We start from the raw sequence: 26,438 nt of genomic DNA on the forward strand, positions 1-26,438 counted from the left end.
TAACTGTCCTTCGATGGGTTGTGTGCAGGTTGTCAGGGAATGAGGAGTTTCCTGCCCTTGTTGTTGAGAGGCTGCTGATCGAGAGAACTACAGAGCAGGACCTCACTCCTCCAGGTACATTACGTTTAGTAAAGCTGGTAGAAATATGTCTTGGATGAGTAGTGTCTGTCTTACTATAGCACAGAGACATGTGTTAAGTGACTGCGGGATCCTTTCATTTTATTATAACATTATATTAATGCTGATTTCTGTGTGTTTATGTGTGTGTCTTTTTCCAGTTCTCCCAGCAAAGCCAGTCAAGTCTAAAGTGGCGCCATCATCCATGACAGACATGAGCAGCCTGCTGAACGATGCTGAGTGGTACTGGGGCGAAATCTCAAGGTAAATTATTAAATGAAATATCCGATACTGGTGAATTTAATACTAAGTTTGCATTTTTATTAAGTATTGGAGGAAAAATGTAATTGATACCAGATAAAATGTATGTAGAAATTGTAAACGAGGTTCCAGAAATCAATATTTCTTATTTTCTGATTGTGGAAATGTTAATACAGCTAATGTTAATGAAGTAAATACTGCATGTCACGATATTTGCAGAGAGGAGGTGAACGAGAAGCTGAGAGACACTCCAGATGGCACCTTCCTGGTCCGAGATGCTTCTAGCAAACTGGAGGGCGAGTACACCCTCACGCTCAGGTAAAGCTCCTAAACCAGTTCAACCACATCAAATCAGTTTTTACTATAGAAATAAAAAAGTGTTACTTTCAATGGAAATAAACAGGCTATTTCTGAAGGTTCAGTCAGCATGTGCAGCTATATGTGCTTTTATTGTCTTCCTTCCCCTCACATGGCTCCTGTCTCCCCCTGCAGGAAAGGGGGAAACAACAAGCTGATCAAGATTTACCACAGAGACTGTAGGTACGGCTTCTCGGAGCCTCTCACCTTCCTGACAGTAGTGGATCTCATCAATCACTACCGCCACGAGTCCCTGGCCCAATACAACGCCAAGCTGGACACCAAGCTGCTGTTCCCTGTCTCCAAATACCAACAGGTTGGTGATCTTGTATGATTAAATTGCAAATCTGCAAGTCTGCTTTGAGTTAGGAACCCTTGATAGTCTTCTTTTTATGAATAACAAAAGCAGTTATCAAAGTGATGATTTTGCTCTCATCTGCATTTCGCTCAGCTGGTGAAGGAGAACAGTATCGAGGAGGTGGGGGAGCAGCTGAAGGTCTATCACGAGCAGTACCAGGAGAAGAGCCGCGAGTACGACTCTCTGTACGAGGAGTACACCCGCACCTCCCAGGTACCAGTTCAACAAACGTTTTTATCCCGTTGTTCTTCATACACCGCACAGACATACTGAATGTGTGTCATTTACATACTGTATCTTGAACACAGATGCAATATATCCAAAATATAAGACAATAATTATTCTAATTCGGAAATGTGTTTAAAGCCATTTATAGCAAATGTAATACTAATAGAGAATTACAATATACAGATTACACATCTTATTTGAGTTACAAAAACAATGAATTTCAAACAATTTTTTTTATACTCAAAATATATTATGAAAAAATACAATGTGCGCAGAACTGAGAAAGACATAATGTATTTACATAGGGTATTAAGTCGAGACACTACAGGTGAATAGGGTAACTTTTTTAACTTAAAGATATCAGCATGAAACTTCTCCAGTTAATTACTTACATAAGGAAAATTGTTTTTTTGTATTACAAGTTTTCTGAAAAAGCTTGTTCAAATATCAAAATTATACATTATCTAGTTAAATAGGCACATATTTTAATACATTTCGGGAACACAATTCTGAACTTTGGTCAGGTCAAAATTCTTGTTTCATTTTGTAGTCATATTTGAATCTAAAGTCTTTACAGAAGGGATTTTGGATATCTCTTTTTATCACTCCATAAATCAGAATACTGTCACAAGCCGTAAAATATCCAATTTCGCCATGTTTTTAGGTGTATAATGTTATATAATTCAGGTTATGAATGATATATGAACAAATCCTTTGGAAAAAACCTTCAGAATATTGATAGGAATAAAACTGGAAGGTTTGGTATGTAAGTGCTACTGAAGTGGAAATGTCTTGCTCCCAATATGAGAAAAAACTCATTTTGAGAAAACGACCTTTAAAGATATTTATTGTCAAATTCGCAATTTTCTTTTTATTGAAGACACTATTTACAGACACAATATCTAATCTAATCATTGGCAACAACAATATATAACTTATAAAACACATTACAACTGAAAACTGAGTAACAGAGCATATGACCTGAACAGAATCAACCCAATGAGCAGTTCATTCAACCGCGCTACATGATCTCATGTTCGGGGTCATTTGTTTTTAGTTTTGCTTTGCTTCGTGCAAGTGATAATTGTGTTCGTTTTCCCTGTGACAGTTTTTTCGCTATTCTTTTGCCATTTTGAGATTGAAATGTCCCAAGGAAAGCTAAACCAGGAAGTGTCATAGCACACCACGTGACGCATCTGAACGAATCACGTTGTCAGAAATTGACACCAGCCAATGAGATTTCGTTTTTTCGGTCTACCCCTTTGTACTTTCACGATTGGTTGCTGATACAAAGGAAATGACAATATTTGGATCCGATGACATTGTGCAGGAGAGACGGAGCTTTACAACGATACCGAAATTACATGGTGCGAACAGTGGTCGCGGTACTATATGTTGCGTTAGAATGCTAATTTCTGGTGAATTTAGGAGAAATCTACAGACACAAATGGACAAACTATAGTAAAATAAACACCTAAATGTGTATTTTGTTCGTATTCCTTCCAAAAGACTGAAAGAAAACATGTTATGGAATCAAAATAGCACAAAATCTCAAAATTGACCAGGGCATGAAAAACGATGTTTTTGCCTGCCCTGTCTCGCCTTAAGTAAATAAAAGATATATCTGAAGAATAGAGTGAAAATGTGAATACAAAGCCTATTTATGTAGATATTAAAGTTTACATAAGGTCACTTTGTATATAAGTGTTGTGCTGTTAACTTATGCAGTGTGAAAAAAAAAAACGTATCTTACCTAATCAAAATTGAATGTCTGCAGACAAAATGACCCTGTGGATATCAGCAGAACGGATCAAATGATGTCCCTGTTTCCCACAGGAGTTGCAGATGAAGCGCACTGCCATCGAGGCCTTCAATGAGACCATCAAGATCTTTGAGGAGCAGTGTGAGACTCAGGAGCGCTACAGCAGAGAGTCTTTGGAGCGGTTCCAACGCGAGGGCAATGAAAAAGAGATTCAGAAGTAAATCAATTTTTATGTCCGTAATATCCTTGATTAATTCACCTTCAAAGGAAAGTTGGCAAACGTTTAAAGCAGGCAGATGCAAAGCATGAATACAATTATTTTTACATATTCATCGCTACTCTCCCAAACCAGGATCCAGAGCAACTCGGAGCGTTTGAAGTCTCGTGTGAAGGAGATCCACGACAGCAAGTGTAAGCTGGAGCAGGACCTGAAGGAGCAGGTCTCTGATAACAGGGAGATCGACAAGAAGATGAACAGCCTCAAGCCCGATCTCATGCAGCTCCGCAAAATCAGAGACCAGTACTTAATGTGAGGATAAATTAAAGAATAACTTTGAGTTCCAAATAAAAAAAGTGCTGTAACTTGCTATTATTTACAATATCATACACACTAACACATTTACATAAAATACACACACTCAATCATTCTCCTTATATCTTGAGTATGATCGATCAGCATTACATTTGTGGTGCCCTGGCTTTGCAGATGGCTGACGCAGAAGGGGACAAAGCAGAAGAAGATCAACGAATGGCTGGGCATAAAGAACGACGCTGATGAGTAAGTGTTTAGAGATGCTGTAATGCCTCTGAAAGGTGTGCTGGGATGTCCTGGTGCTGCTGTATCTCCACCTGTAATTGAGAGATCCTTTAATGGGACTAAAGTATCTGCTACTTTATCTCCAGCTCCTACTCGCTGGAGGAGGACGAGGGTTCACCGCACCACGATGAGTGCACCTGGTATGTGGGTGACATCAAACGCACCCAGGCTGAGGAAATGCTGAGAGGCAAATGTGACGGGACCTTCCTCATCCGTGAAAGCCAATCACAGAAGGGCTCCTACGCCTGCTCTGTAGTGTAAGTTTTGTCCTTATTGTCTAGTTTTCACTGTGCTGATCTTTAAGTTTATCTAATGAAATAACTGACCAGATGTATTTAATGTTAATTTGATTGCGGGATATTTCTTAAAGGTGCCATAGAATGGAAAACTGTATTTACCTTGGCATAGTTGAATAAGGAGAATTCGGTACATTGAACTGACATACATTGTTACAGCAGAAAGAGCCAAAGACAGCTTAATGTTACACCCAAGATACTAAAATATATATATATACAAGAATCACAGAATTGCGAAATACACAAAAATAAAAGTATAGCTTGTTCCATTCTGGGAACAAATCATAGGGTTGTAAATGGGTCTGTAAAACCAAATCTGAACCTTTTTTGGATCAACCAAAGCCATATACCTTCTTTGTAGACATCAGAGAACAATTTAAAATGCCAGATAGATGCATTCTATGGCCACTTTAACTATTTAAACACTGTTGAATAACACCATTGAATTTGAAACGAGAAGCTAAAACTAGGGGAAGTCATTTTAAAGAAACGAACATCCCTTGTTTGATTGTGCTTTAGTATATTCCCTGCATGTTTTGTTTTTTTTTCTTCCTTAAAACGGAAGGCACCACAGGTCTACTGTTGAACTTGTTTGTTTATTTATTTATTTTAATTATTCATTTTTGCTTGTTTATTTTCGTACTTATTTTACGTTGGTTCTTGATTGTTGGGTCACTAAAAAAGATAGAACTGTTAACTGAGACCCCAAATAAAGAATTTAAAAAAGAAAATATATTTTACTTAACGGCAAGTGGTAGCAGTATTAATGCAAATTTGGCTGACTGACAAAATAAAAAACTCAAAAACTTTAGGATCACAAAAAAGCAGGTTGAAGGAGCAATGTGCAAGGATTTTCTTTTCTTATTTACTATTTTTTTCCAAAATTTGCTTCAAAACAAATTACTTCAGGACCCATTTCACTAAGGAAGGCTTTAAGATTTTAGTCTTATTAATGAGATCGGTGCTTTTTCAAAATATCTGCTGTGAAAGAGTAATGAATATATTTTCACATATATTTAACATTTTACGGCCAATGTGAAGCAGCTGTAATCATGATCTCTGTCCTTCTCTCCAGTGTGGAGGGTGACGCCAAGCACTGCGTCATCTACAAGACGGCCACAGGTTATGGATTTGCCGAGCCCTACAATCTGTACTCGTCCCTCAGAGACCTGGTGCTCCACTACAAAAACGTCTCCTTGGTCCAACACAACGACCAGCTGAATGTAAATCTGGCCTACCCAGTCCTGGCCCGCTCTCAGAACCAGAACCAGCACCCCAGATGAATTATCAACCAGCAGTGTAAGACACCAGCCAGGGCGGGGAAAAAAAGTGTTTAAGTGGCGTTTAAGAGAAAAAAGACTGGACAACCGTGATTTAAAATTCATACTTTCTTTGGCTGGAAGCTGGTGCTTATTTTCCCACACCAACCCCAGTCCAGCAAAGAGCACTCCTTGCTAACAGCATGGCTTCAAAACAAGCACAGTACTACCAGTATCAAAGCACTGTACAGTTAGCCCGGCTGATGCAGTTTTAACTTTAGGAGAGAGTCACATTAGCCGGCCTTCCCTGTACAGTGATGGTAATGGGGGAAAAAAATTGTGAAAATTTCTCGAGAAAACACCATCGGTACAGAGGAAAAAAATGTGTTTGAAGAAGACAAAATAAGCACACAACAATGTAGTTTTCAAGATCATGGTGAAGAGGAGAGGAAACCAGATGGAGGAGTGATTTACAGAAGGCACTTTTGTTTTTTTTTTGCCTTGAACACGTGATAACTGTCCATAGACAAAGGCCCGATCTGTCATCCCCAGACTGCCTGCAAACTCTCCATCGACAAAAGCCTGAGCTGTCGTCCGCTGAAAGGACTGGTTGGGCTGCTCGCTTCACACCTACAGGCTGAAAAAACCACGGACTAGGGGGTTGAGTCACTGGAGCCAACGGGGGTGAGGGAGGGAAAGCGAGAGAAATTGCCTGGGTTGATGTTTTTGATGGGTTTTAAAAAGATCGATTGAATTTAAAGCTTGCTTAAGTGCCATAGTAATAGCTTTGAATGACCACAAGCCTGTGTGACTATAACAAGGGGGCACGTCGAGGTCGAAAGAAGGAAGGAGGGGATGAGCGGCTGTCGACAGCTACAGCTTTAAAAATAATACTCACATATAGGTATATTTTTTATGGAATTATCTTTATTTCCAACTGCTTTAGCTTGTTGCGCTCTCAGTGGGCGTCCTTTTTGAATAGACGAGGTACAACATACAGTAACAAAAGGCTGTATTGCAGGACAAAAATGCATGGTACATTATTTGGTGTATTGTGAAAATAGAAATGTAATCACAATACACTAAATGGAGAGGTACTTTGATAAATGCAGTTTCACCACATGATTCAGGTTTCCTTTTCAAAGGGAAATGGTGGGAAGAATCCAGCATCAAATGTCTCTTTATTTCAAACTTCTTCCTTTTTTTTCATCTCCGTATATACTGTAGCACCTGTAGCCATTGACTTAAGGCATAACTGTTAGTGGTTCTCCTAGGTGTCTTGTTTCTTTATGCTAAAGACACTTGCAGAGCATCTATCTATGTGATTATTGTATCTTCGGTACTGTATTTGCCCTTCTCTACATAGATTAGACTGTTTAGCGGTACTATGTCCTTGCAGATGTTTATTGTTGTTGTTTTTTAAATGCAGATTTACTCACGGTACTTCCTTCCTCCCCGCGCTCGACTGTTCACTTATCACAAGCTTGACTCACAGAGCTGTAGAACATTTGATGTACAAAACAAAAAGAAGAAGAAAGCAGTAATATAAGTCATGTACAGTATATTGCAGACATACAGTCAGTGTATCTGACACTACACAGTTTTATCGCTGTGATCCTTTTGTGTTTTCAGAATATTTGCTATGCTCTTAGATTCAGTTTCAGGATGCACAGTATCCAGCTAATGTGAGCCAAATGAAGGATGTCTTTTCATGTAGCAAGAAGAAAAAAGAACTGGTCCTTTTGCCATTCAGCATGGCCTCTTCGGTCTGAGAGATTATCTAGTATAGTATGCATGGAGTCCTTCATTTGGGTTCTTGTTTTTTCTTTCTTCACTTGGCACCAGTGGTTAAATGTACTTTTTGTACTGCAAATACAGTATGATGTGTGGTAGTACTATGCACAACAGTCACATGTAGATAATAACTTCTGCGATTCGTTCCCTCCCTCGTTTCTGTGCTGTGATTGGGGAATTTCTCCCGGTTCACTCATAAAGATTGTACCATCGTCGTACTTTGTCACTTTCAAAGCACAGTTCATTTATGTAGAGGCGGGATTATTCAATCGTTGTTGGGAAAATGAGAAGAGGTGTCCCATGATGCCCCTTTTTCAGGTTTGATTTACAAAGCTGATTTCTTAAGAATGAATGAAAATGAATAATCTCTTACATTTCTTACATGTAGACTCAGATTGCCAAAAAACAAAATAAGTATTTTTGTAGAAAAGTATAGGAGAGTGAAACGTTGTCCGCAATAGAAACGTTTAGAGGAAAGAAGTACACTGTTTTTTAAAGGTTGCACACTTGGCATTTTTTAAATTTTTGTTGAGGTGGGAATGAAATCGAATTGAGACATTCTCTACTCTTCTGGTCATAAAATTGAAATATGTACGTTTCATCTGAAGACCTTACTTTCCAACAAACTCAATCTTTTTCGGCACAGTTTCATTTCTGTTGTTGAAATGTTTATTCACACATTTTCAGGTTTTTTCCAAAACAGACCAATCACACGTTCAAATGAAATCGTCCTGAAAAGTTTTTAATCAAGACGCCATTTTTGATTTTGGTCAGGACGAATCAATTGTACTGTACTTTGCACAGTTTTTGGCAAGTAGTAAATCCCAAGAATTAAAGTAGAGGTGACGGCTGTGCTTCTGAACAGAGGGCTATAAACGTGTGTGAGTAAGAAAGATTAGAAGTGCCTTTAAGTCATTGTGATGAGCTCGTCTCCTCCTCCTTGTCATTGGAGCGTCACTTTACAAAGATGGTGCCACCACCACCATATGCTGTGCCCCCATGTTCACTCTTTTGCCATTTATCAAAATCTAAAAGGTAAAACTATGGGCATAGTGTGAGATTGTGTGTGTGTGTGTGTTTGTGTTAGAGGAAATCTGAGCATGTTATAGATTTTAGTTGTGCCTCTGTTGTTACATCTATAGTTGTTACATATTCCTTCTTTCTACGGTGGGGGCTGTACAGTAGCTTGGTTCTCTCTCTCACTGTGCACCAAAGCTAGATTTCTTTGGTGTGTTTTTATTTTTAATTTGTCTGGTATATTTTTTTGAGAAATCTCAGATAAGATAGAAATGTGAACCATACACACCCAGGGCCCAGCCCAGTTGTTTGAAACTCATTTGATAAGCTCTCAAGTTAATGCATGCAGAATTTCTCAGTGTTTTATATAAAGAGTCAGTTCCTTTGCGAACAGGCAATCTGGTTGAGTCACCCGCCACTGCTGACACATCCATTATCCAGTTTGTTGGACCAACACTTTTGTGACTGCACTTTTTTTTCAGTTCCACACACTCAAACTAGTGTGTCTGACGCCCAACAACCATAAACTCACAGACAGTGGTGAAGCTCAGTTGTGAATAGTGTTTTTAGTTGATACTTTTATGGTCTTTCCGTACAGTATATCGGGAATGATCGATATTTTTCTTTATGATATCGGAGTATACAGTGTACAGTATATGCTTATGTTGTTTTGGCAGTCAACAGCTGTCATGTAATTCTGATGCTTTTTGACTGATTGCAATGTTTTTGATATAGAGTTAGTATTACTATATGGTCTGTATAAACTCTAATATTTTCAAACCAACTGAGCTGCTGGCTCATTATGCAATTTTTGTTCACACAGCAAAATTGTCCAACTTAACAAGACAGAACATTTTCCTAAAAGGTCAACAAATCACAGAAACACATTTGTTCACTAACCAATAGTGATATCTAGATTTTGAGATATCGATCCTTTTTCAAGGTTTTGGTAATCCATCCACTCACCAACAGGTCAATTTATTTACTTTCATGAAGAAAAATACGGATTTAAAGCTGAGTGGCTTCCTGCACCACTTGTTAAGATGAACATTTTTGCAGTGCAGGAAAACACTTTTATCGACCATATATGCCATGTTAATCACAGATTATTAAAAGCTAGAAGCAATGCAACTTTAGTAGCAATGAAACCTGGTCAGGCAGTGAGAGGGGCAGAGGATGAACACTTTATTGTGCTTTGACTTCCAGTTGAGACTTTAAACCCCCTTTTGGCGGGAAGTGACTCTGAAACTCAAAGCTTTCATTCTGCTCGTCCAAAAGATATGCATTTATGTCAGAGCTTGTTGGAAAACATTTTTTCTATATGACAAATGATCATTCAAGGAATTAAATATTTTTTCATCCGCTTTGGTACACTGTAAATGATATTTCTGTAAATGGCCTCACACACAAAGCACATCTTTCACTGACTACAAAGAAACACATTTGGTGTCTATTAAGGTTTTAAGAATGAGAGACTTACTAGAGAATAAATATTTTGAAATATATACTTAGATATCTATATTTTTGGATGATTGAATTCTGATTCGGACTGCGCTTGATACGAATCAGAAAGAGGCTTTGATGTGAACGCGGTCTTTTGACTTGCTCTGCGCGCGGCTGCTTCGTACTCCTGCAGTTATTGAGACGCATTTTTACTGCAGTGAGCTTCACAATGATTCGCAACAAACTGTGTAGTCACAGCTGATCGACATACAGGAAATCTATTAAGCATGATTATCAGGTTCAGAGGAAGAAGCAAGCTCATGTACATGTGTTAATATTTACAGAGCTGAGTCTATATGTTTAACGCAGTCTTGGCTGCTTTGCATTTTATTAAATATTAGAGTTTTGTTTTTTTTCTTGAAAATGAGAATCTTCTTTGTCATTTTTGGAAGATGCTGGGTTTTGTGAGTAGATTGAGTGTTGACGTTGCACCACAAAAGATACACTTACAGTAGTTTGCTGCCTCAGAGATCCACCAGACACTGAAGCTGTAACGGAGTAAAACATCTTACCACTGTATCGTCCCTCGGTGGGTCTCTGCGGTCGCTGAAAGTAAAAGAAAACCTGAACTAGTGAAAGGTACAATTCTTGATCACTCCTTTACGCAGATCTTTGTACATGGAACTATGATGGCATTAGAAAGTGTTCTTTTATGGTGCCTGAGTATATATTTTTTTTATTTGGCTTTTTAAAAAAGCTGATAGATTTGTTTGTCCAAGTGTTGGTTCTTTTTTTTTGTTTGTTTGTTTGTTTATATCTGTTAATGATAACCTTACAGAGCCTATAAAGAAAAAAATAAGCTAGCTTGAATTTTTTCCTCCGTGCAGAAAAAAAAGAAAAAAACAAATGTTTACAAAATGTAATTAACCAAATAGTAAGTATGCGTTTCAGTATCAATCTGTCTGTCCCTCAAAGTGGCTGTGATAGATTGATTTATATTTCTTTATTTCCTCTGTCGTTTTAAACTTGAAAATGTTATGACTGCTTGTTCTGTTTTTATTTGTTTGTTTTTTGTTACTCTCTTTTTTTTGACGTAAGACAACAGTGCTCCCTCGATTTAAAAAATAACAAGATTCATGTTTTCATAATACACAGTCATCATCAGTCTTGCTTTACCTGCTGATTACATCACATTACACTGAGCCTTGTATGTGCAGGACTGAACCCTAATTTGAAACACAGTCTTATATTTGCTATTATATAAGTATAAATTACATTTAAAAAATCAGCAAGACTGTGCCATGTGTTTCTCTGGTACGGATTAAGTTCAAATAATTGATATGGATGGACCCACATGTTGTGAGTAAGGCATGGGTACAGTGTTAGCATATTGGAAATTCATAAATAACTATTCACCCACTTTAGTCTCAGCGTGTCTGTTTCAAATGAAAATTATGATGACGTCAACAACTGCACTTTCATTTCCACTTTTTCTGCTTTTACCATAACTTGTAGTATCATCCGTCTTGATTTTGAACTGAAGGGTTGACTTTTTTTTGTGGATTATACAAATTCTTCCCTGGTGTACAGTAGTTCATTTTCAAGACCCGACTCTGAATGTTGGAGATGAGATTGGCTGTGATTCATTTGGCAACAACCTGGGCAATGTTACAGAGCGGCAACAATTTAAACACGTATCCACATTTTTTACACTAATACCGTCTGTTTTGCTCCACCATGTTGCCCAACAGGTTGCCTAAGGTCTCACTGCCTCAGCAACAGATTCAAGGTTTTTCATCCATAGTTAACAATGATGTCTCTTTCTTTCAAAAACGATAGGCAATGGGGCAGTCAGATAAAGCTACTCTACACCAAAGTGCAACTGAACTCAGAGGGAGCACTGTTGTTTCAGCCAGTGGAGGCCTATTGGTTGAGGTGTGCCCTACCCCTATGCACGAAAAGATGGTTATTCTTCTTCTCTTCTCTTGTGTTATCCTCCCTCCGTTGGTCTGTCTCAATTCAGATGCAACATCTTTCTTTATTCTCGTGTACAGCTTGCTTCAGAGTTGTGTTTGTCCTCAGACAGGTACTCTTTCATCTGTACGGTTCTTTCTTTAGGCTGATGCAATGATTTTAAAAGACAATAAAAGATATATAAAATGACTGTGTGGGTTTGTCTTCTCTTTCTGTGTGGTTCTTTGGTGCATAAGGTTGAGCTAATCATCAACTGATCACAAGTGTCACTCGTGTTCTCTTGGACTAGTTATACTGGGCTGACTTTGCTGTACTTAAGCATGATAACATCCCTCATTTAAAGCACTCATTGAAAATGAAAGGCACAATGTGTAGTTTTATGACCACTACTACTGCTATGGAGAAAAGGGTCTCCATTTAGTTTGTATGGTGCGCCTACACAATTATGTACGTGCATATCCGAAATGGCCAAGCGCATCAATAGCAGTGCACCAACAAATCATTTTTTGTAATTAATCTCTGCAAATGTTTTATGAGGAAGGAAGGCTTCAAGGAAAAACTGCTCCAATCCTACACATGGTCATCCCTTTCGTACATTTCAGTTTCATGGGAAACTCTTCTCTAGAAAGCATTTCAAATGAACACTGTACTTGGGTTTGTGGTGAAAAGTGAAACTACAGTCAATAGAAATAATAATAATAATAATAATGTTAGCCTTTTTAAAAAAAGGAATTGCTCAATGTTGTATAACCCACATGATAACTCGAATTCTCCTCCTTAAGAAGAGGTTAGAGACATAGACCATATAAGGGTATTTTAAAATCTGCCCAATGAAGACCAACTGTAAATCGGAATGCTGAGACACCACAAGAGGAGAAGTGAGGAAATATTGAGTTTGTGATTTAGCCATACATATGGTATCCATCCATCCATCTTCTCCCGCTTTTCCGTATTAAATATGGTAAAGGCATACATATAAAAGTAGCACAAATTACACGACACATGGAACCAGACAGGAAACAGAGGGAGTCATTCAATTGTGTTTTGTCCTTTTGGCTTTTCTACTTCTTTTCCTGTTTTTTTTTTAAGAAGGCAGGGATATATCATGTGAGAGTCACCAGGTAAAACAATCATAATGTTCAAGGGTTTAAGAGGTTTTTTCTGCAGTGTGTGTTTCTCATGACTCTTCTTGAGCAAGACCTATTGTCTGAGGAGTTGAGCTGACACAGGACATTATTGTATGATTAACCAGCAGATGATTTGTGCAAACCGTGCAAGTGTCCCATTAGTGCATGCTGCTAAATTATTCAATGTTCATGTTTTTGAGATACAATAAAGACTTATGCTAAAGGTCATTACCCAGTTCTTTAATTCAAAGATGTGTGATACCAGTGGTGGGGTCACGTAACTTTAGTATTTCCAGTAGTACGTATTAAAGGAACTAATAACAGTAGGCTATGTGTAAATGTTGTAATATAACAACTTCTAGATAAGTGAAGGATCTCAATACTTTTTAGCCAACACTACAATGCAAAACAATGGTCTCATGACATTTCTGACTCATTATTTTCCCCCTAAAACGGTAGCATCGACGTTTTTCAGCAAGTATCCTCCCTATGAACAAGTGACGCTGTCTTAAACAAGTGACTGAGAGCCAATCAAAACACAGGCAGCATCCACGAGGAAGAGGCGGTGCAGTATTTAAAGTTGGACGGCATCGTATGTTGTAGGTCAGTGCTAGGGATGTTTCATTCTTTGATTTAAAGTATTACACCAAATATCTGTGCTGCGAGAGAAGATGAAGGCTGCTTTGCTGCTAGTTTTGACTGTCTGGTTCAATGTTCAGTACGGTGGTTGCGCTTTTTCCTCTTCATGTTCACTCCCTCTGTCAAAGTGGTGTTCATCTCTGGACTCAGCTATCCAGTGCGGGGTAAGATTCAAGGTTTAATATTACTATCGTAATGTACAAGTAAGTATCTTCATTTTTCGGAATTAATGGTGTTTGTTAACATCATAACACACCCTGTGTATACTTCCGGTCGAAAGTAAACACTTCGCTCGATAATACAGCAACAACAAAAAAACAACAACAACAAAACCTAAGTATCAACCTCGCGTTATGTCTGCATAAGCTAGCTAGCTTTCACTTTTGGGACTTCACACGTGACTACATAAGTCACTTATTTGACTCACCCAGCCTGCTGTAGTACTAATTGAACGCTACAGAAACAAGTAGTTCCCTAGAGTGTCCGTGTAAATAAAAAAAGGTATTCGGCGAATGAAACATGTTCCCCATTTCTCCTTGTAACCAGCGCCTTGTTCCCCCTTGTAACAATTGAACCTGTCCTCATTTGATAACTGTTACAGGAAATTGCTACATGGTGTGAAGTGTTCTCTATTATTGTCAACTAATAACATTACATTGCATTTAGCTGACAACAAGAACAGTTAAACGTAAGTAAGTTAAACTCTAAAAGTGTGTCTTTTTGAGGGAGGAGTGGGCAGTGTAAGTAGTATTATTGTCTATAGCACGATTGGATGTTTTATGGAATAACTATATTCGACTTTCTGGCTTCCTCTTACTCACATAGACCGATATGCCTCACTGAGATGTATAATACAAACGCATTCTTGCACACAGTGTCTCAGTGGCTTTTATGTTTTGGACAGCCATTTTTCATTTTGGTGGCAATCATTTAAACTCATATTAAATCGTAATGCCAGCAAACTTAATTGAATTTCAGAAAAAAACTGAAAAAGTTTCCTATTCTTTTATATATATATATGTATTTTTACCGAATGAAAAATAGGCCTGACCCTGCAGAGACACACACACAACCGTTATCTGTATATCATTTTTATGTTTTTATTTCATATCTTTGTGTGAATCTGTTCTGTTTTTTTTTTTATCTCTACCTGTTGCTGCATAAACGCTTGAATTTCCCCACGGGGATTAATAAACGTGCATATTATCTTATTTTATCTTACACACACACACACACACACACACACACACACACACACACAGTCAAAGAGGAACCCAGAGAGTGATCACACAAATATAACCTCCTGCTTTGTCCCCTTTCTGCAGGTCTTGAAGCAGTGTCTTCTGTCCAACTTCACCAGGTACCATCATACTGGAGATCAGGTGAATGTGGGGCTGTACTATGAGAGTCTGTGTCCCGGCTGCAGGATGTTACTCACTCAGATGCTCCTGCCCACCTGGGTGTTACTGAATGACATCATGTCTGTGACTCTGGTGCCCTACGGCAATGCGCAGGTAAGCAGTGAACGAATCCCATGGGGTACACACTGGTGTAGAAACCCCTCTTTAAGTCATGATATGGTTGATAATAATTATTCAAGAGTAGATGTACCTTGAACTTTACCTGCAAGAATGAGATGATCATGTGATGTAAGTCATAATCTTGGTTTAGAAATTGTTCACTTTTTTAAATTTGTGATTCTCTTGCATGTCCCCAATCCCAGGAGAAAAATGTTGGAGGAAAGTATGTTTTTGAGTGCCAGCATGGAGAACAGGAATGTCTGGGCAACATGATTGAGGTAAAATAACAGCCCCAACATACAGAGGAACAATTGTAAATAAAATAGGGAACCTTTTTTCTTATCTGCCATAATTCAAAATGAATCAAAATGCCTGAATTATTTTATCCTGAGTAGTGTCACAATGCTGTCACTGATAAATGGACTGCCTTGTTCCTCTCAGACTTGTCTTCTGAACATGACAGACGCTGGTTCTGCTTACCAGACCATCTACTGTATGGAATCCGCCAATGATGTCATCGGTGCAGCAAAGAGCGTAAGGAAGTCCCTCCCCAGTTATTTGTCTCTTCTGTCACTTTCACAACACGTTATTTATTATATCACTACTAAAGTCGGTGTGTGTTAATTCCCTCCTTTGCTGGTTGCAGTGTGTGGCCCTCTTCAGCCCTCAGTTGAAATGGGAAAGTATCGAGAGCTGTGTAAATGGAGACCAGGGAAACCAACTGATGCATCAGAATGCCTTGAAGACCCAAGCCCTGAATCCTCCCCATAATTATGTGCCCTGGATTACCATTAATGGGGTAAGCCTCCATCGTATCTACTCACAAAACATATGCCTCGGTGGTGTTATGTAGCAAAAATATAACTATGCTAGCCCACTAGAAACTATAAAGCTTCAGAGCTAAATAGAGCGTCCCTCTTTCCATCATAACTTACTCTGAGGCCGCTCTCCCTGCAATGCCCCCATTCTGCCATTGCGGCTCAATTTTAAAGTGGTGGTTCATCTCCAGTGATGATGTGATCTGCCCCTAAACTTCTCTCTAATAAAGGAAAAACAGCTGTGACTGATATGTGTGAAGCTACATCTTCTAAAGCGCATCACATCCGATGCCAAAGGGGAGCTGGAGCTTTATTGTAAAATTGGGTTGTCAGGTAACACTTGAACATAAATCAAACTGCAAATTTACATCCTACAAATACATCAATACTGTCCTGCTGTAGCAGCCATCTCTGGTATTCATGTTTTTTTTTTTTAAAGGTAACAAGCTGCCTCAGATTTATTGACCTTTACATCACCTTGAAAAAGAAATCGTACCTAATGAATACGACTAACTGGTTGTTTATTACACTGTCATGAAATCATGCTCCAAGTCTATTCAGATGGCGTTGTTATTTGAAATTCCATTTTGTCCTTTACCTTAATGCTACTGGTTTCCGAGGCTTTACGAGACTCATTCTTGTTTAATTTGCAGGTTCACACTGACGACCTGCAGGACAAGGCATCGAACTCTCTCTTCATGCTGGTCTGCAGCATGTACAAGGTACAGATAATGCTCTTCAATGCTGATTCCATCCATTTTTAGTAACATTTTTAGTGTGTGTGTTATGAAAGTCCACGCCTCTCTTCATTAACATGTCTATTTTCGTTGTCAGGGCCCCAAGCCTTCAGCCTGTGGAGGGAGCCAGAGAGGTTTCAGAAGCTATTCCCGCAATGAATGAAGGAGCAGCACTGCACATGTTGCTCTGTTCCAGGTGTGGCCCCCAAACAAGGAGCACTGAGCGATATCACCACATCTTTTTTTATCTTGGATTTTAATTTGTTAACTTTCACAATATAGATACATTACATTTTTTATTAAATAATGTGTTATTAAAATGTTATCCCCTGGTTTCATAAACACTTTTTTTGTTTTAACATTTTGACTTAAATAGTGTTTCCAGTGTTCTTTACATGGTCTGTTCAAACAGTATTCTCAACTAAACTCCAGATGGAGCCATATATCAAAAACAAGTCTTTAGTCCCGTTACCAGAGTGACAAGATAATATATATTTTATTAATCCCAAATTGGGTAATGTTTTCGGTGCAGCAAAAGCAAAACAAAGTATTTCACATAATAAGACATTTTAAAAAAGGGTAGAAAATAAATAATTATACAACTTGCAGCTCTCAAAATAGAAGATAAAACAGAACTAAGAGTGAAAATATAAAAGTTGACCGTGAAGATAAAAAAAATGTAAACTATCTTACAAATAAAACACTATTGAAGGGCTACATTACAGCTAACTCAATATAAAAGTGGGATATTATTTACATTTATTGAGCAAGAATGGCATATTAAATGTACAGTGTGAAGTCATAAGTCCAGTAACTAGAGAAACTGGAGCAGTGAGTTCTCTGCCAGCCAGAGGTGATTGTAGTTACATTTAACCCTAAACCCAGCTTTTAACATGTCTGCAGAGTATACAAAATGATCCATCACACAAAGTGCATGTCCACCCTCAATAGTCGACCATAGTCGCTGACTCTTGAGTTACAGCTGGGTTTTCCTTTTTGTGATTTATCTCCTTTTTACCCGTGCGTTACTGAGTGTGTGCAGCCGAAGGAGGCGGCTCATTAAAGTTCATAACGTCTCCTGAAGATCATACTGAATGTTGAAAAAAGACTCGCAATGCAAAAATGAAATCGTAAATCCATGCATGTTGTTAAAGAATGTTTTACAGGAGACAGCAGGGTGATCAAACACAGAGTCTGCCTAACTAGAAGGTTGACTGATCCTGCAGTCAGATAGACACTGCAATGTGACTAGCAGCTTACATCTGCACGTCCGTATCCTTCATTATTCCTGCTGGTCGGACTCATTCTTCCCATTTTCTAAAACCCTGTTCCTCCAATATATGTTTTACTTTGGGGTTTATACGGTTTACAGTATATTAAGTAGAAAGCTAACTCAGAAGCGTGTTAAGAAATATTATCCCTCCACTAATAACTACTTTGATACGGGGCGTGGAAATGGTTATTTACTGAGTGACAGCATCAGGAAGTATTGGTGCCCCAGACTACTTCATATCTGATCTTAAATGTGGTATCTCTATCCTGAGCGTTGGTATTTCCTTTGCTTTTTGTCTTGTTCCCATGATGCAGTAGCCGAAAGTATGAGGAGAAATAACTTGTCAAAAATCTTCTACTTCAACGAGGTAAGACAAAATAGGCTTAGGACTCATCACGTTCAGAATATTACCAGAAATCCGTTTTAAATTAATTTAAATACATTTGTATTCATGTATTTTTTGTGCATTTGACCTACTTCTGAACAGTTCAGAAGATTAATGGAGCCCTTGGATACAATTATTTGTTATTTTTATTAGCTTTAAAATGAGGTTTGGGAGCCTGTTCAAAGGCCATTTTTAATTTAGATACATCATTCACAGTATTTTTGACAGAAGATAAATTAGTAAAATGTAATGATTTTATTAAATTTTTTGGGGGTGAGTGACATTTACAGGGAATTTATCTCCGATTTTATATCTTTGGCAATTTGATCAAACATACTGAACAATAAATAATGTGTGAGTTGACTATTGTTTATGGGGAGGAGGAACTCTCCACTGAGGGAGAGATAAGGTCACGGGATGCAACAGAAAACAAGCGCGCCTATCTGTTTCCCCCTCAACGCTGAAAGAGACATGCCCTAAGAGCTGACTCTCAAGCACTATCTCACTGTGAGAACCGTCTATTGTGTCCAAGGTGATAGTGTGTGGGTCTCAGGATCTGAAATCAGATAAAACTTCCAAAAATAATGCCCAGGCTTTTTTACGTGACACGTCATATTTTCAGCTGCAGCACAAAACCAGCCCTGTCTGCAACCATCGTCCAGGTCTCACTGGTTTTGTGTTTGACACTGTGTCTTCAAGAAGTTCAACAAAGGCCAATCATGACTTATTTTAATATACAAATGTATGAATAATTGAATTGTATGAACATAAAAGTGGAAGTGAGCTGCAGTGCATATTCTTCAGTTCCAAGAGTGAAAGTGGGGGTCAAGGCATCAGGGTCAAGGGGAATTGCCCACCCTTACAACCGCCATTGCTCCACTACAAGACATTTCAGAGGCAAACGAGCAATAGCTTTGTTTTTAGAGATTGAGTCGCTCAAGTATCCAAGCTATACTTTACTTGAGCATATAAGCTCACATTGAGCAATAAATATCACAAACACCTCTCCAGTAACTGAGGTTAAAGAATGTCAGGGTTTCTTCACTTGGCAATTGAAAAAATATTTTGCTGACACATAATACAAATACAGTATTTGAAGAGCAAGTAAGTGGAAACAGATTTCTGCTCCTTGAATTGGATTGGTACTGGGTAACATATTTTAATAACTTGACTTTGCTCACCCACTTTTCTAATAAGTTAGTGGCCAATAATAAACAGTTATATCCTAATGCGGTCACAGTTGTTATCTGGTAGTTAGACAAAGATGATTATCTTGTCTGATAATATAACCGAACTGGCATCAAAATGACTGCAATGCCCTTTGTTTCTCCTGCCGTCCAGAGACAGTGGGACTCTTCGGAGCAGGACCCCTGCACAGAGTTCCTCCAGGAACCTGATGTTAGATGCACTGTGAAGAGGCTCAGCTCGGGCACCCTGCAGCTGCCCAGGCTCTCCTGCAGACCCTTCACTCATGATGGCTCCCAGTCTGGCCCCTCACCTCGCAGAATCAAGCCCTCCAGGAGCCTGGGGACTCTGACCAGCTGTATCTCCAGAGACTTGTGAGTCAATTATGCTCCTTTCTACCTTTTTATTTTACATCATTCTGGCTTACACTTTGGAGTTATCTACATAACTATCCCTACTGAGGGTCTTTTCATACTTAGAATAATTCAGTTGAAATACAAAGATCAGGTTTTATGTATTTTCTTTTATTTACTTTAAACGTGCAACTCCTTAAACAAATCACCATATTTCCTCTAGATTATTACTTCCAGTTGTGTTAGTGCGTGTGAGTTATTTTTTCATCCTTTCCAAACAGTTTGGCACATTTTCAAGTTTAATGATTAAAGCTACATGTGGTTAATAAATAACGGACTGCTGTGACTCCAGCATATTGTGCTGCTGTAAGTCGACACACATTTTAGATTGACTTTGCAGCCCCACCTTCCATCTCTGGGAAGGTTTTGAGTATTCAGCAGTTTGATGATATTTTTTGCTTGAATTATGCAGAAATCTGGATTTGCTGCTTCTGATTTTGCTCTTTGTATTTGAGCATATGATCCAACAAAGTCTCCTGCTTGAGGCGTTGCTCTCCAATCTGTTGAATAACTATCACTATAAAAGATCAGACAAACAAGGCTCTTGTGATTGTTTCCATAAGAACATTCAATGTGCCGCTGCAAATACATCTGTGTGTGTGTGTGTGTGTGTGTGTGTGTGTGTGTGTGTGTGTGTGTGTGTGTGTGTGTGTGTGTGTGTGTGTGTGTGTGTGTGTGTGTGTGTGTGTGTGTGTGTGTGTGTGTGTGTGTGTGCATGCAGTCCCTGTATTCATTTTTTTTTTCTTCGAAGTAATGCAGACAGACCTGTTAGTTTACTTAGGTAGTTGTAGTGCATGTCAGAGGTGATCAGATATGGCTTCTCTCTGGATAAAGACACAGTTGTAGCCTTGGTGTATTTTCCGAGCTAACAAACATTCCTCATTGTGATATTAATCACTTTGAATGTTGAAAGCAACACATACGTGCTGAGTCCTGACAGAGGTTTGTCTACATTTAGTCACAGTACGAGAACCTGATTTTGTTCATGACAAATTCTTCAATGCCGTTTACTTTAAATTGAGGTTATCAAGCTACAAATGAATTAATTTAATCATTAAGTGATGTGTAGCATAAGGGATTTCATTTGTTTACACAATTCTTTGAATAAAACCAATTTATTCATTCACTGGCATGATGTTGTATCACTTTTATGTGCCATGGTCAAAACTTAATATATTCATGCCATATTTACTCCAATATTGTTTATAAATCAGCTGGTATAAACCAATAGACAGGATTCTTCAGTGTTGATGAACTAAAAAGCCTTTCATTGTGTTCCTACTCCGTGAAGAGGGCCATGTGCTCGCTTGTTTACAAGTTGGTAGTGCAATTTTGATACGGCGCCAGATAAATGGTTTATAGGGCTGCATTCAAAGCTGCAGATTGTTAGCTAACAACGATGCAACCCATCATAAAAATCTCAATTGGACTGAATTAGTTTATTATGATGCCATTAATTTGATATAATATTAAAGCTCATATTAGCTGTGGCTTGAGCACTGCCTGAAATGATGACTCAGTGGAGTGGATAAGTGTTATGAGCGTACTCACAACAGAACTCAATATGGTTGGAGGCAGTGAGTGTGCATGACATTGTCTTCCAGTCCTGATTTGTTTTCCCTTCCCGGCTGTTGGACTGCAGAAAAAACTTTCCAGAGAAGATGGTTCCAGGAGGGAGCCGTCGTCTTCCCAAAATCACAAGATGGACAAGCTTTTCCGATGTTACAGTATAGCTTGAAAGTATTTAAGGGACAACCTGTATTCATTCATCAAAGAGTGAGTCTGATCATAGCCATGAAGTGCTCCTCTTTGGAAATCTTAATCTCTAGGTTTACAGTAGCATTATGAGAGGGAGGTAGCTCTGTGTGTGCAGGAGGGTTGACTTTATCACGCAGTGGTTTGGCCCATTGGATGGAGCAGACTAATAGGATGTAGTATCAATGACCAAGTGTTGTGCAATGTGGAACATCAAATTGGTGCCATCTCAATTTGCCGATCCAGCAGAACTACCTCTTAATGAACTTGGCGCTCCAGGATCATTGGGAGTGCCGCATCTGGAATGTACGCTCTGTTCTGGCCTCCCTAAATCCAACTGGCAACTGGGCAGCCCTCACCTCTGCCTCTAGCATCCGCATGACTGTTGTTATGATGCGCTAGAGGGCCAGGATCGCTTTGGGCCCCAGGATTATGCTCAAATTGACGTGGTGAAATAAAACATCTCGCTGTCTAGTCATTGGAACAAAGCAATATAAAAGTGTTTAACAATGCCCACTGGGCCAGGCACAAGTTAAACTGTGTCACACAAGGAAAGTGATACAAATATCACCAAGAAGGATTTAAATTGATATGCATTGACTGTGAAACTCCAGTTCTGATGGAAAGTGGACATGGAAATCTTCTGCTAGTGGAAGATCTGAGCAAAGAACAGTAGATTTTCAGATGTTGACACATTATCGTCTTTGATAATGATGGTTACCAATTGCTTGATTAGACATTAAGTAGACATGAAGCCATGGTTGTGGTCACCCAATTCACTTTTAAGTCCAGAATGTAGATTTGATTGGGCACCACCAACTCCTGAGTAAAATAGCTGCCAAAGGCTCCACTCTATTTAACAGCTAGTTGCTAGCTTTGTATCTCTTCAGTTTAATGATGGGAAGGTAGTATACAGTTGGGTTGTCTAAGGTTTGTGTTGCTGAAAAAGGTGTTGAGAGTTTGGTTTGAGGGTTGAAACCAAACCAAAAACATTCCAACCTAAACATTGAGGTCGCGTGCCATAAAACCAAAACAATGATCTGAAAGACCCTTAAATGCTCTGCAATGCTGAAGGTGATTTTCACATGACTTTATTAAAAACACAGCTGTTATAAAGAGGTTTCATATTGACTTCTCATCTCATTCGTTGTAAAACCGCATCATTTCTGATAATTGTTAACCTAAAAGCAAAGTCTGAGTAGGGACCCTCAGAGCAGGCTCTTCTGTAGATCAATGACCTATAATGGCACTCCAAAGAAAATATAATCGATGATAGATGAAGTGATGCGTCTGGTGGTGAAATGGAAGCTATCAACTGAGAAAGACAGACCAGAGGTTACATCCGGTGTTATACATTCATACTTTGTATAGTCCCTTGAGACATCCTTTGGTGATGACTGATGATGTAAAGATCAACATCTGCAGTGCTACATTAGGATTCATTTCTCTGCCTACAAATACAGTAACGTTGCTCCAGCACACATACTCTGCAGCAGCAATGAGTGTTTATCCGCGAACAGTGTTTAACCAAGGATTTTTTCTTCCCTGCGCTCCCTACCAGCTGTTGGTCATAGGTTCAGCCTTGAGTCAGATGCTCCAGCTCCCTAGGTTATTTCAGTTACTCTAGACACCACCGGTGTTTAGCTGTGAGTGCCGAAACACAGGCTGACCTTCCCTCACTCTGCAGCGGTAAACAAAGAGATCGGGTGGGGGTGAAGATGATGTTGCCTGTGGTCACAGATAGAGAGCGCCATCGTGACAGCACCCATGCTCTCTATAGCTTTTATCTACCTCCGCTTTTTATAGACAGAGACCCTTCATGTGACTCTTCCTGGTGTGCTCGGAGCATGTGAAAGGCAAAGAGGCTGTCTCTGAGGAAACAGGCAGCCTCACAACAAATAGCACCTCAGGGACCAGAAGAATCGCCTGAGTATGCAAAGTTATTTGGAGTGAGAGTAAGAAAGGCAAGCTGTAGGGCCGAGCCAGGCGACGGCTTAATGTTTATACACTGGAGGAAGTAATTATGGAGCACAGTTTGAAGTTGATGTACAATATGCTCTGCAAGATTAGGAGTGAGGGAATGGGGGATGGCAGAGAGCTGGAAAGAGAGGGAGAGGGAAGCAGACGGAGGTGATCTGTCATGCTTCTCCTCCCTGTAAATCAGACGTCCATATTTAGCTGGAGAGAGGGAAGGCCCAGCGGTAATGTAAACAAAGCCTGGGAGAGAGAGGCAGGGAGTAGCACATCAACACATAATGTTTGAGTTTTTACCCCGGCACGGCAGTCAGCGTGGTCCTTAGGCTGAGACACAAAAGGGACTTTAGTTGATAGGTTTCATCTAAAAATAAAAGCTCTAACAGAGACACCGTTGTTTTGGCTTTTTGCGTGCTCTTTTGGGATTTTCAAAGGAATCATGAGCAAGCCTAGGTTTAGTTCAAAGATGAGTGAGCGTGAATTGGACCAGAGGCACTAGCTTTTCCTGGATTTGAAAAGCAAGAACTTTTTCTGTAGGCCATGTCACAAATAAGTCCTGTTAACATTTTTTGAGGAACCAGAAATAAAAAACAACAGAGTGCACTTCGAACTAAAGTCACCTCAGGCAGAACAAGCACTGTGACTGACTTCCTGACAGCTAACCATCCTCGTTTCACCATGAGCGAGATGCGCTCGGAGAGCTCTGAAGAGGAGCAGATCGAAATGGAGGAGAGGCATCAAGACCGTAGGTTGACCAGGCTGCCCATCATTCAGCTTATGCCTCGGTCCAAAGCAGGCTCCCCGGGAGGGTCCCCAAAGATCTCACCCAAGGATTCTCCACGTGGGTCGCCCAGAAACTCCCCGCTGCTGTTCAGGAAGCTGCTGATGAACCGCAGCATCAACCTCCAGAGGCGCCGCTTCACTTTGGCCCACACGCCCAGGTAGAGTCCCCAAATCTGAGGCCTAAGATCACATTTATAATTGTATTTAAATGCAAGCATATTGACTTCTACTGTGACCTGAGCTTTTAGAAGGTCTAGGTCTAGGTCTTCTATTTCTATGTCGAAATTTAAACTCTTAATAGTTTCCCTTTAGGCGCTGTTTAATGTTTCAGCATGTCTGTGCATGTTGCTGCTGCAGTAGGACATGTTTCTTGTCAAATGACAAGGGGGGGCGGTTACTCTACTTGACGTATTTTAGGTTTATTTCTGTGCAGGCAACAGCATTTTTACCAGTATAGTAGTGGTTTCCAGAAAGCTTATGTTGTTAAAATGGATCCTGTATGGATTGCACAGGTGCGGTTTCATTCTCTATAAACAGATTAAGACTTAGTCATTTTACTGAGAATACATCTCATCAGATCCAGGATGGTTGCTGTTGATACATACTTGATTTTTTTGCAAAATGATTCACTGTTGAAAAATCTGAGAAGGAGTTGAATTTCAAAAGCACGCGTTCTTTTCTTATTTTCCTACAGGTGATTGTGTTTTTCCAGAGCTTTTGTTTTCCCAGCTAGTAGCATCAACTCAGTAAACACACAGCTTAACGACATCCCTGCTGTCCCTACAACCGCAGACTGATGTTCCACTTCAAGCAAGTCCTTTAATCAGTCAGCGAAAACACTTTTTTAAAATCAAGCTCACCTTTGGATTATCACACAATATGTTCTGCTTAGATGAAACATTTAGTCCTAACTTCTTTGTGACAGTGGCCAAGACTACAGCTGCCAGCTCTACACTGGTAGACATTATTAGCTTTGGATTTATGAGTTGCCGTTGCATCAGACCAAACCCATGATTCAAATACAAATTAAACATTTACTTAGTTAATGGTGTCAACACAATAGCTGTATGATCAATTAAACTACACTTGTCCTAAGAGAGGAAGAATAAACATGGCATAACAAATATGTGTGGATGGATGAACAAGCATGCTTGTTTGTTCTTTTTTTTGCTTTTATGGGATAGTTTGTTTCCCCCTTTGGTGTGTTAAATACTTGTGTAGGTTTGTTCACAATAGGAGCCTGTTCTGTTTTATACACTCTACTTTGTCTTTGTAAATGTTTACCCTTCACTCCTCAACATATATACACAGTGACATGTAGACCCCTTGTAATTCTGGGCTGTTAAAAGGTGTCCTCAACTTGTTGCTGTGATGTTAGATCACATCCACCAAATGAAAAGTATGGAAGAAACTCTAGCCGGGGCTGTAAAACCCTGGCTTAGTTTTATTGGCACCAAATACATATTAAACATTCCTAACAAAAGTCCACTAGAAAAACGTAAAACGTGTTTACAAGTTCATTCACCTTTATAAACATGTAGGTTTCCTCCGGGCGTTTAATGGTCGTGCATCGGAGATTTGTACACACATTTCTTGACCAAAGTTTACACTGACTCACGAAAATGGTTTCATTAATCTCAGTGTGTCTGTTGAAAATCTAACTATTACAGAGCAAGAGGCTCAATCTGGAAAGTCAGCTCGCAGATATTCAACATGTCAGAGCTTTTATATTGCACAGCGCCCCAGGTCAGGCCCCTGGAAGTGTCCCTCTGCAGGGTACTAGAGTCACAGCTGAGGTAAATGGATGGAGATGAGTTATTGCAGGATGGCTGGTAAGGAGAATGAATTAAACAAACTGGGGGTCCAGCGGAAAATGAATGTCGCAGGGAGCTCAAATATAGAACGTACCCTTTTCACTTACTGTCTCAGGTGATTAAGCCTCTTGTTCCACTCCAGAGACACCACTTCAAATGGATTTTTGTGAAAGAGTTTCATGAACATGTATTTCTCAAGCCCATTCTTGGGTTGAAAATCATCTTGGCTCATAGAACATAAACAGACACAATCATTTTCACTTTATTAATGGACCACTTCCTCTGTTTTGCTTAATCTGGAGTCTTGTGTTTTAGGTGAATACAGCAGTTAA

The 26,438-nt window shown here is 39.4% G+C and overlaps 3 protein-coding genes across 5 annotated transcripts in view; all 3 read left to right on the forward strand.

Moving 5' to 3' along the window:
• Window positions 1-11,872, forward strand: part of pik3r2 (phosphoinositide-3-kinase, regulatory subunit 2 (beta)) — a 32,644-nt gene extending 20,772 nt beyond the window's left edge. For both annotated transcript variants that reach the window (XM_063885550.1, XM_063885551.1), the window contains 10 exons: window positions 29-114; window positions 279-381; window positions 598-696; window positions 871-1,051; window positions 1,187-1,306; window positions 3,158-3,300; window positions 3,436-3,612; window positions 3,790-3,861; window positions 3,987-4,157; window positions 5,272-11,872. In XM_063885550.1, the coding sequence (XP_063741620.1) occupies window positions 29-114; window positions 279-381; window positions 598-696; window positions 871-1,051; window positions 1,187-1,306; window positions 3,158-3,300; window positions 3,436-3,612; window positions 3,790-3,861; window positions 3,987-4,157; window positions 5,272-5,479 (1,360 nt within the window). In that variant the 3' untranslated portion in view covers window positions 5,480-11,872. The remainder of the gene's footprint in view (window positions 1-28; window positions 115-278; window positions 382-597; window positions 697-870; window positions 1,052-1,186; window positions 1,307-3,157; window positions 3,301-3,435; window positions 3,613-3,789; window positions 3,862-3,986; window positions 4,158-5,271) is intronic.
• Window positions 11,873-13,363: 1,491 nt separating this feature from the next.
• ifi30a (IFI30 lysosomal thiol reductase a) lies at window positions 13,364-16,849 on the forward strand. Its single transcript, XM_063885260.1, has 7 exons — window positions 13,364-13,613; window positions 14,775-14,963; window positions 15,173-15,247; window positions 15,411-15,503; window positions 15,616-15,768; window positions 16,441-16,509; window positions 16,622-16,849. Exons 1-7 carry the CDS (start codon window positions 13,482-13,484, stop codon window positions 16,685-16,687), a joined length of 777 nt encoding a protein of 258 aa, XP_063741330.1. The 5' UTR covers window positions 13,364-13,481; the 3' UTR covers window positions 16,688-16,849.
• A 3,703-nt stretch (window positions 16,850-20,552) lies between these two features.
• pde4ca (phosphodiesterase 4C, cAMP-specific a) overlaps window positions 20,553-26,438 on the forward strand; it is a 45,285-nt gene continuing 39,399 nt past the window's right edge. Inside the window, exon 1 of one of the 2 annotated variants that reach the window (XM_063885254.1) lies at window positions 20,553-24,450. In XM_063885254.1, the coding sequence (XP_063741324.1) occupies window positions 24,188-24,450 (263 nt within the window). In that variant the 5' untranslated portion in view covers window positions 20,553-24,187. The remainder of the gene's footprint in view (window positions 24,451-26,438) is intronic. The other variant, XM_063885255.1, reaches the window with a different exon arrangement.

The sequence above is a fragment of the Eleginops maclovinus genome, chromosome 6 (genome assembly GCF_036324505.1).
Source record: "Eleginops maclovinus isolate JMC-PN-2008 ecotype Puerto Natales chromosome 6, JC_Emac_rtc_rv5, whole genome shotgun sequence".
Taxonomy (NCBI): Eukaryota; Metazoa; Chordata; class Actinopteri; order Perciformes; family Eleginopidae; genus Eleginops; species Eleginops maclovinus.

Coding starts and splice junctions, on each gene's coding strand:
- ifi30a (XM_063885260.1), top strand. CDS start 13,482: ATGAAGGCTGCTTTGCTGCTAGTTTTGACTGTCTGGTTCAATGTTCAG. Junction 14,964..15,172: donor TGCCCTACGGCAATGCGCAG/GTAAGCAGTGAA, acceptor CCCCAATCCCAG/GAGAAAAATGTTGGAGGAAA. Junction 15,248..15,410: donor GTCTGGGCAACATGATTGAG/GTAAAATAACAG, acceptor TGTTCCTCTCAG/ACTTGTCTTCTGAACATGAC.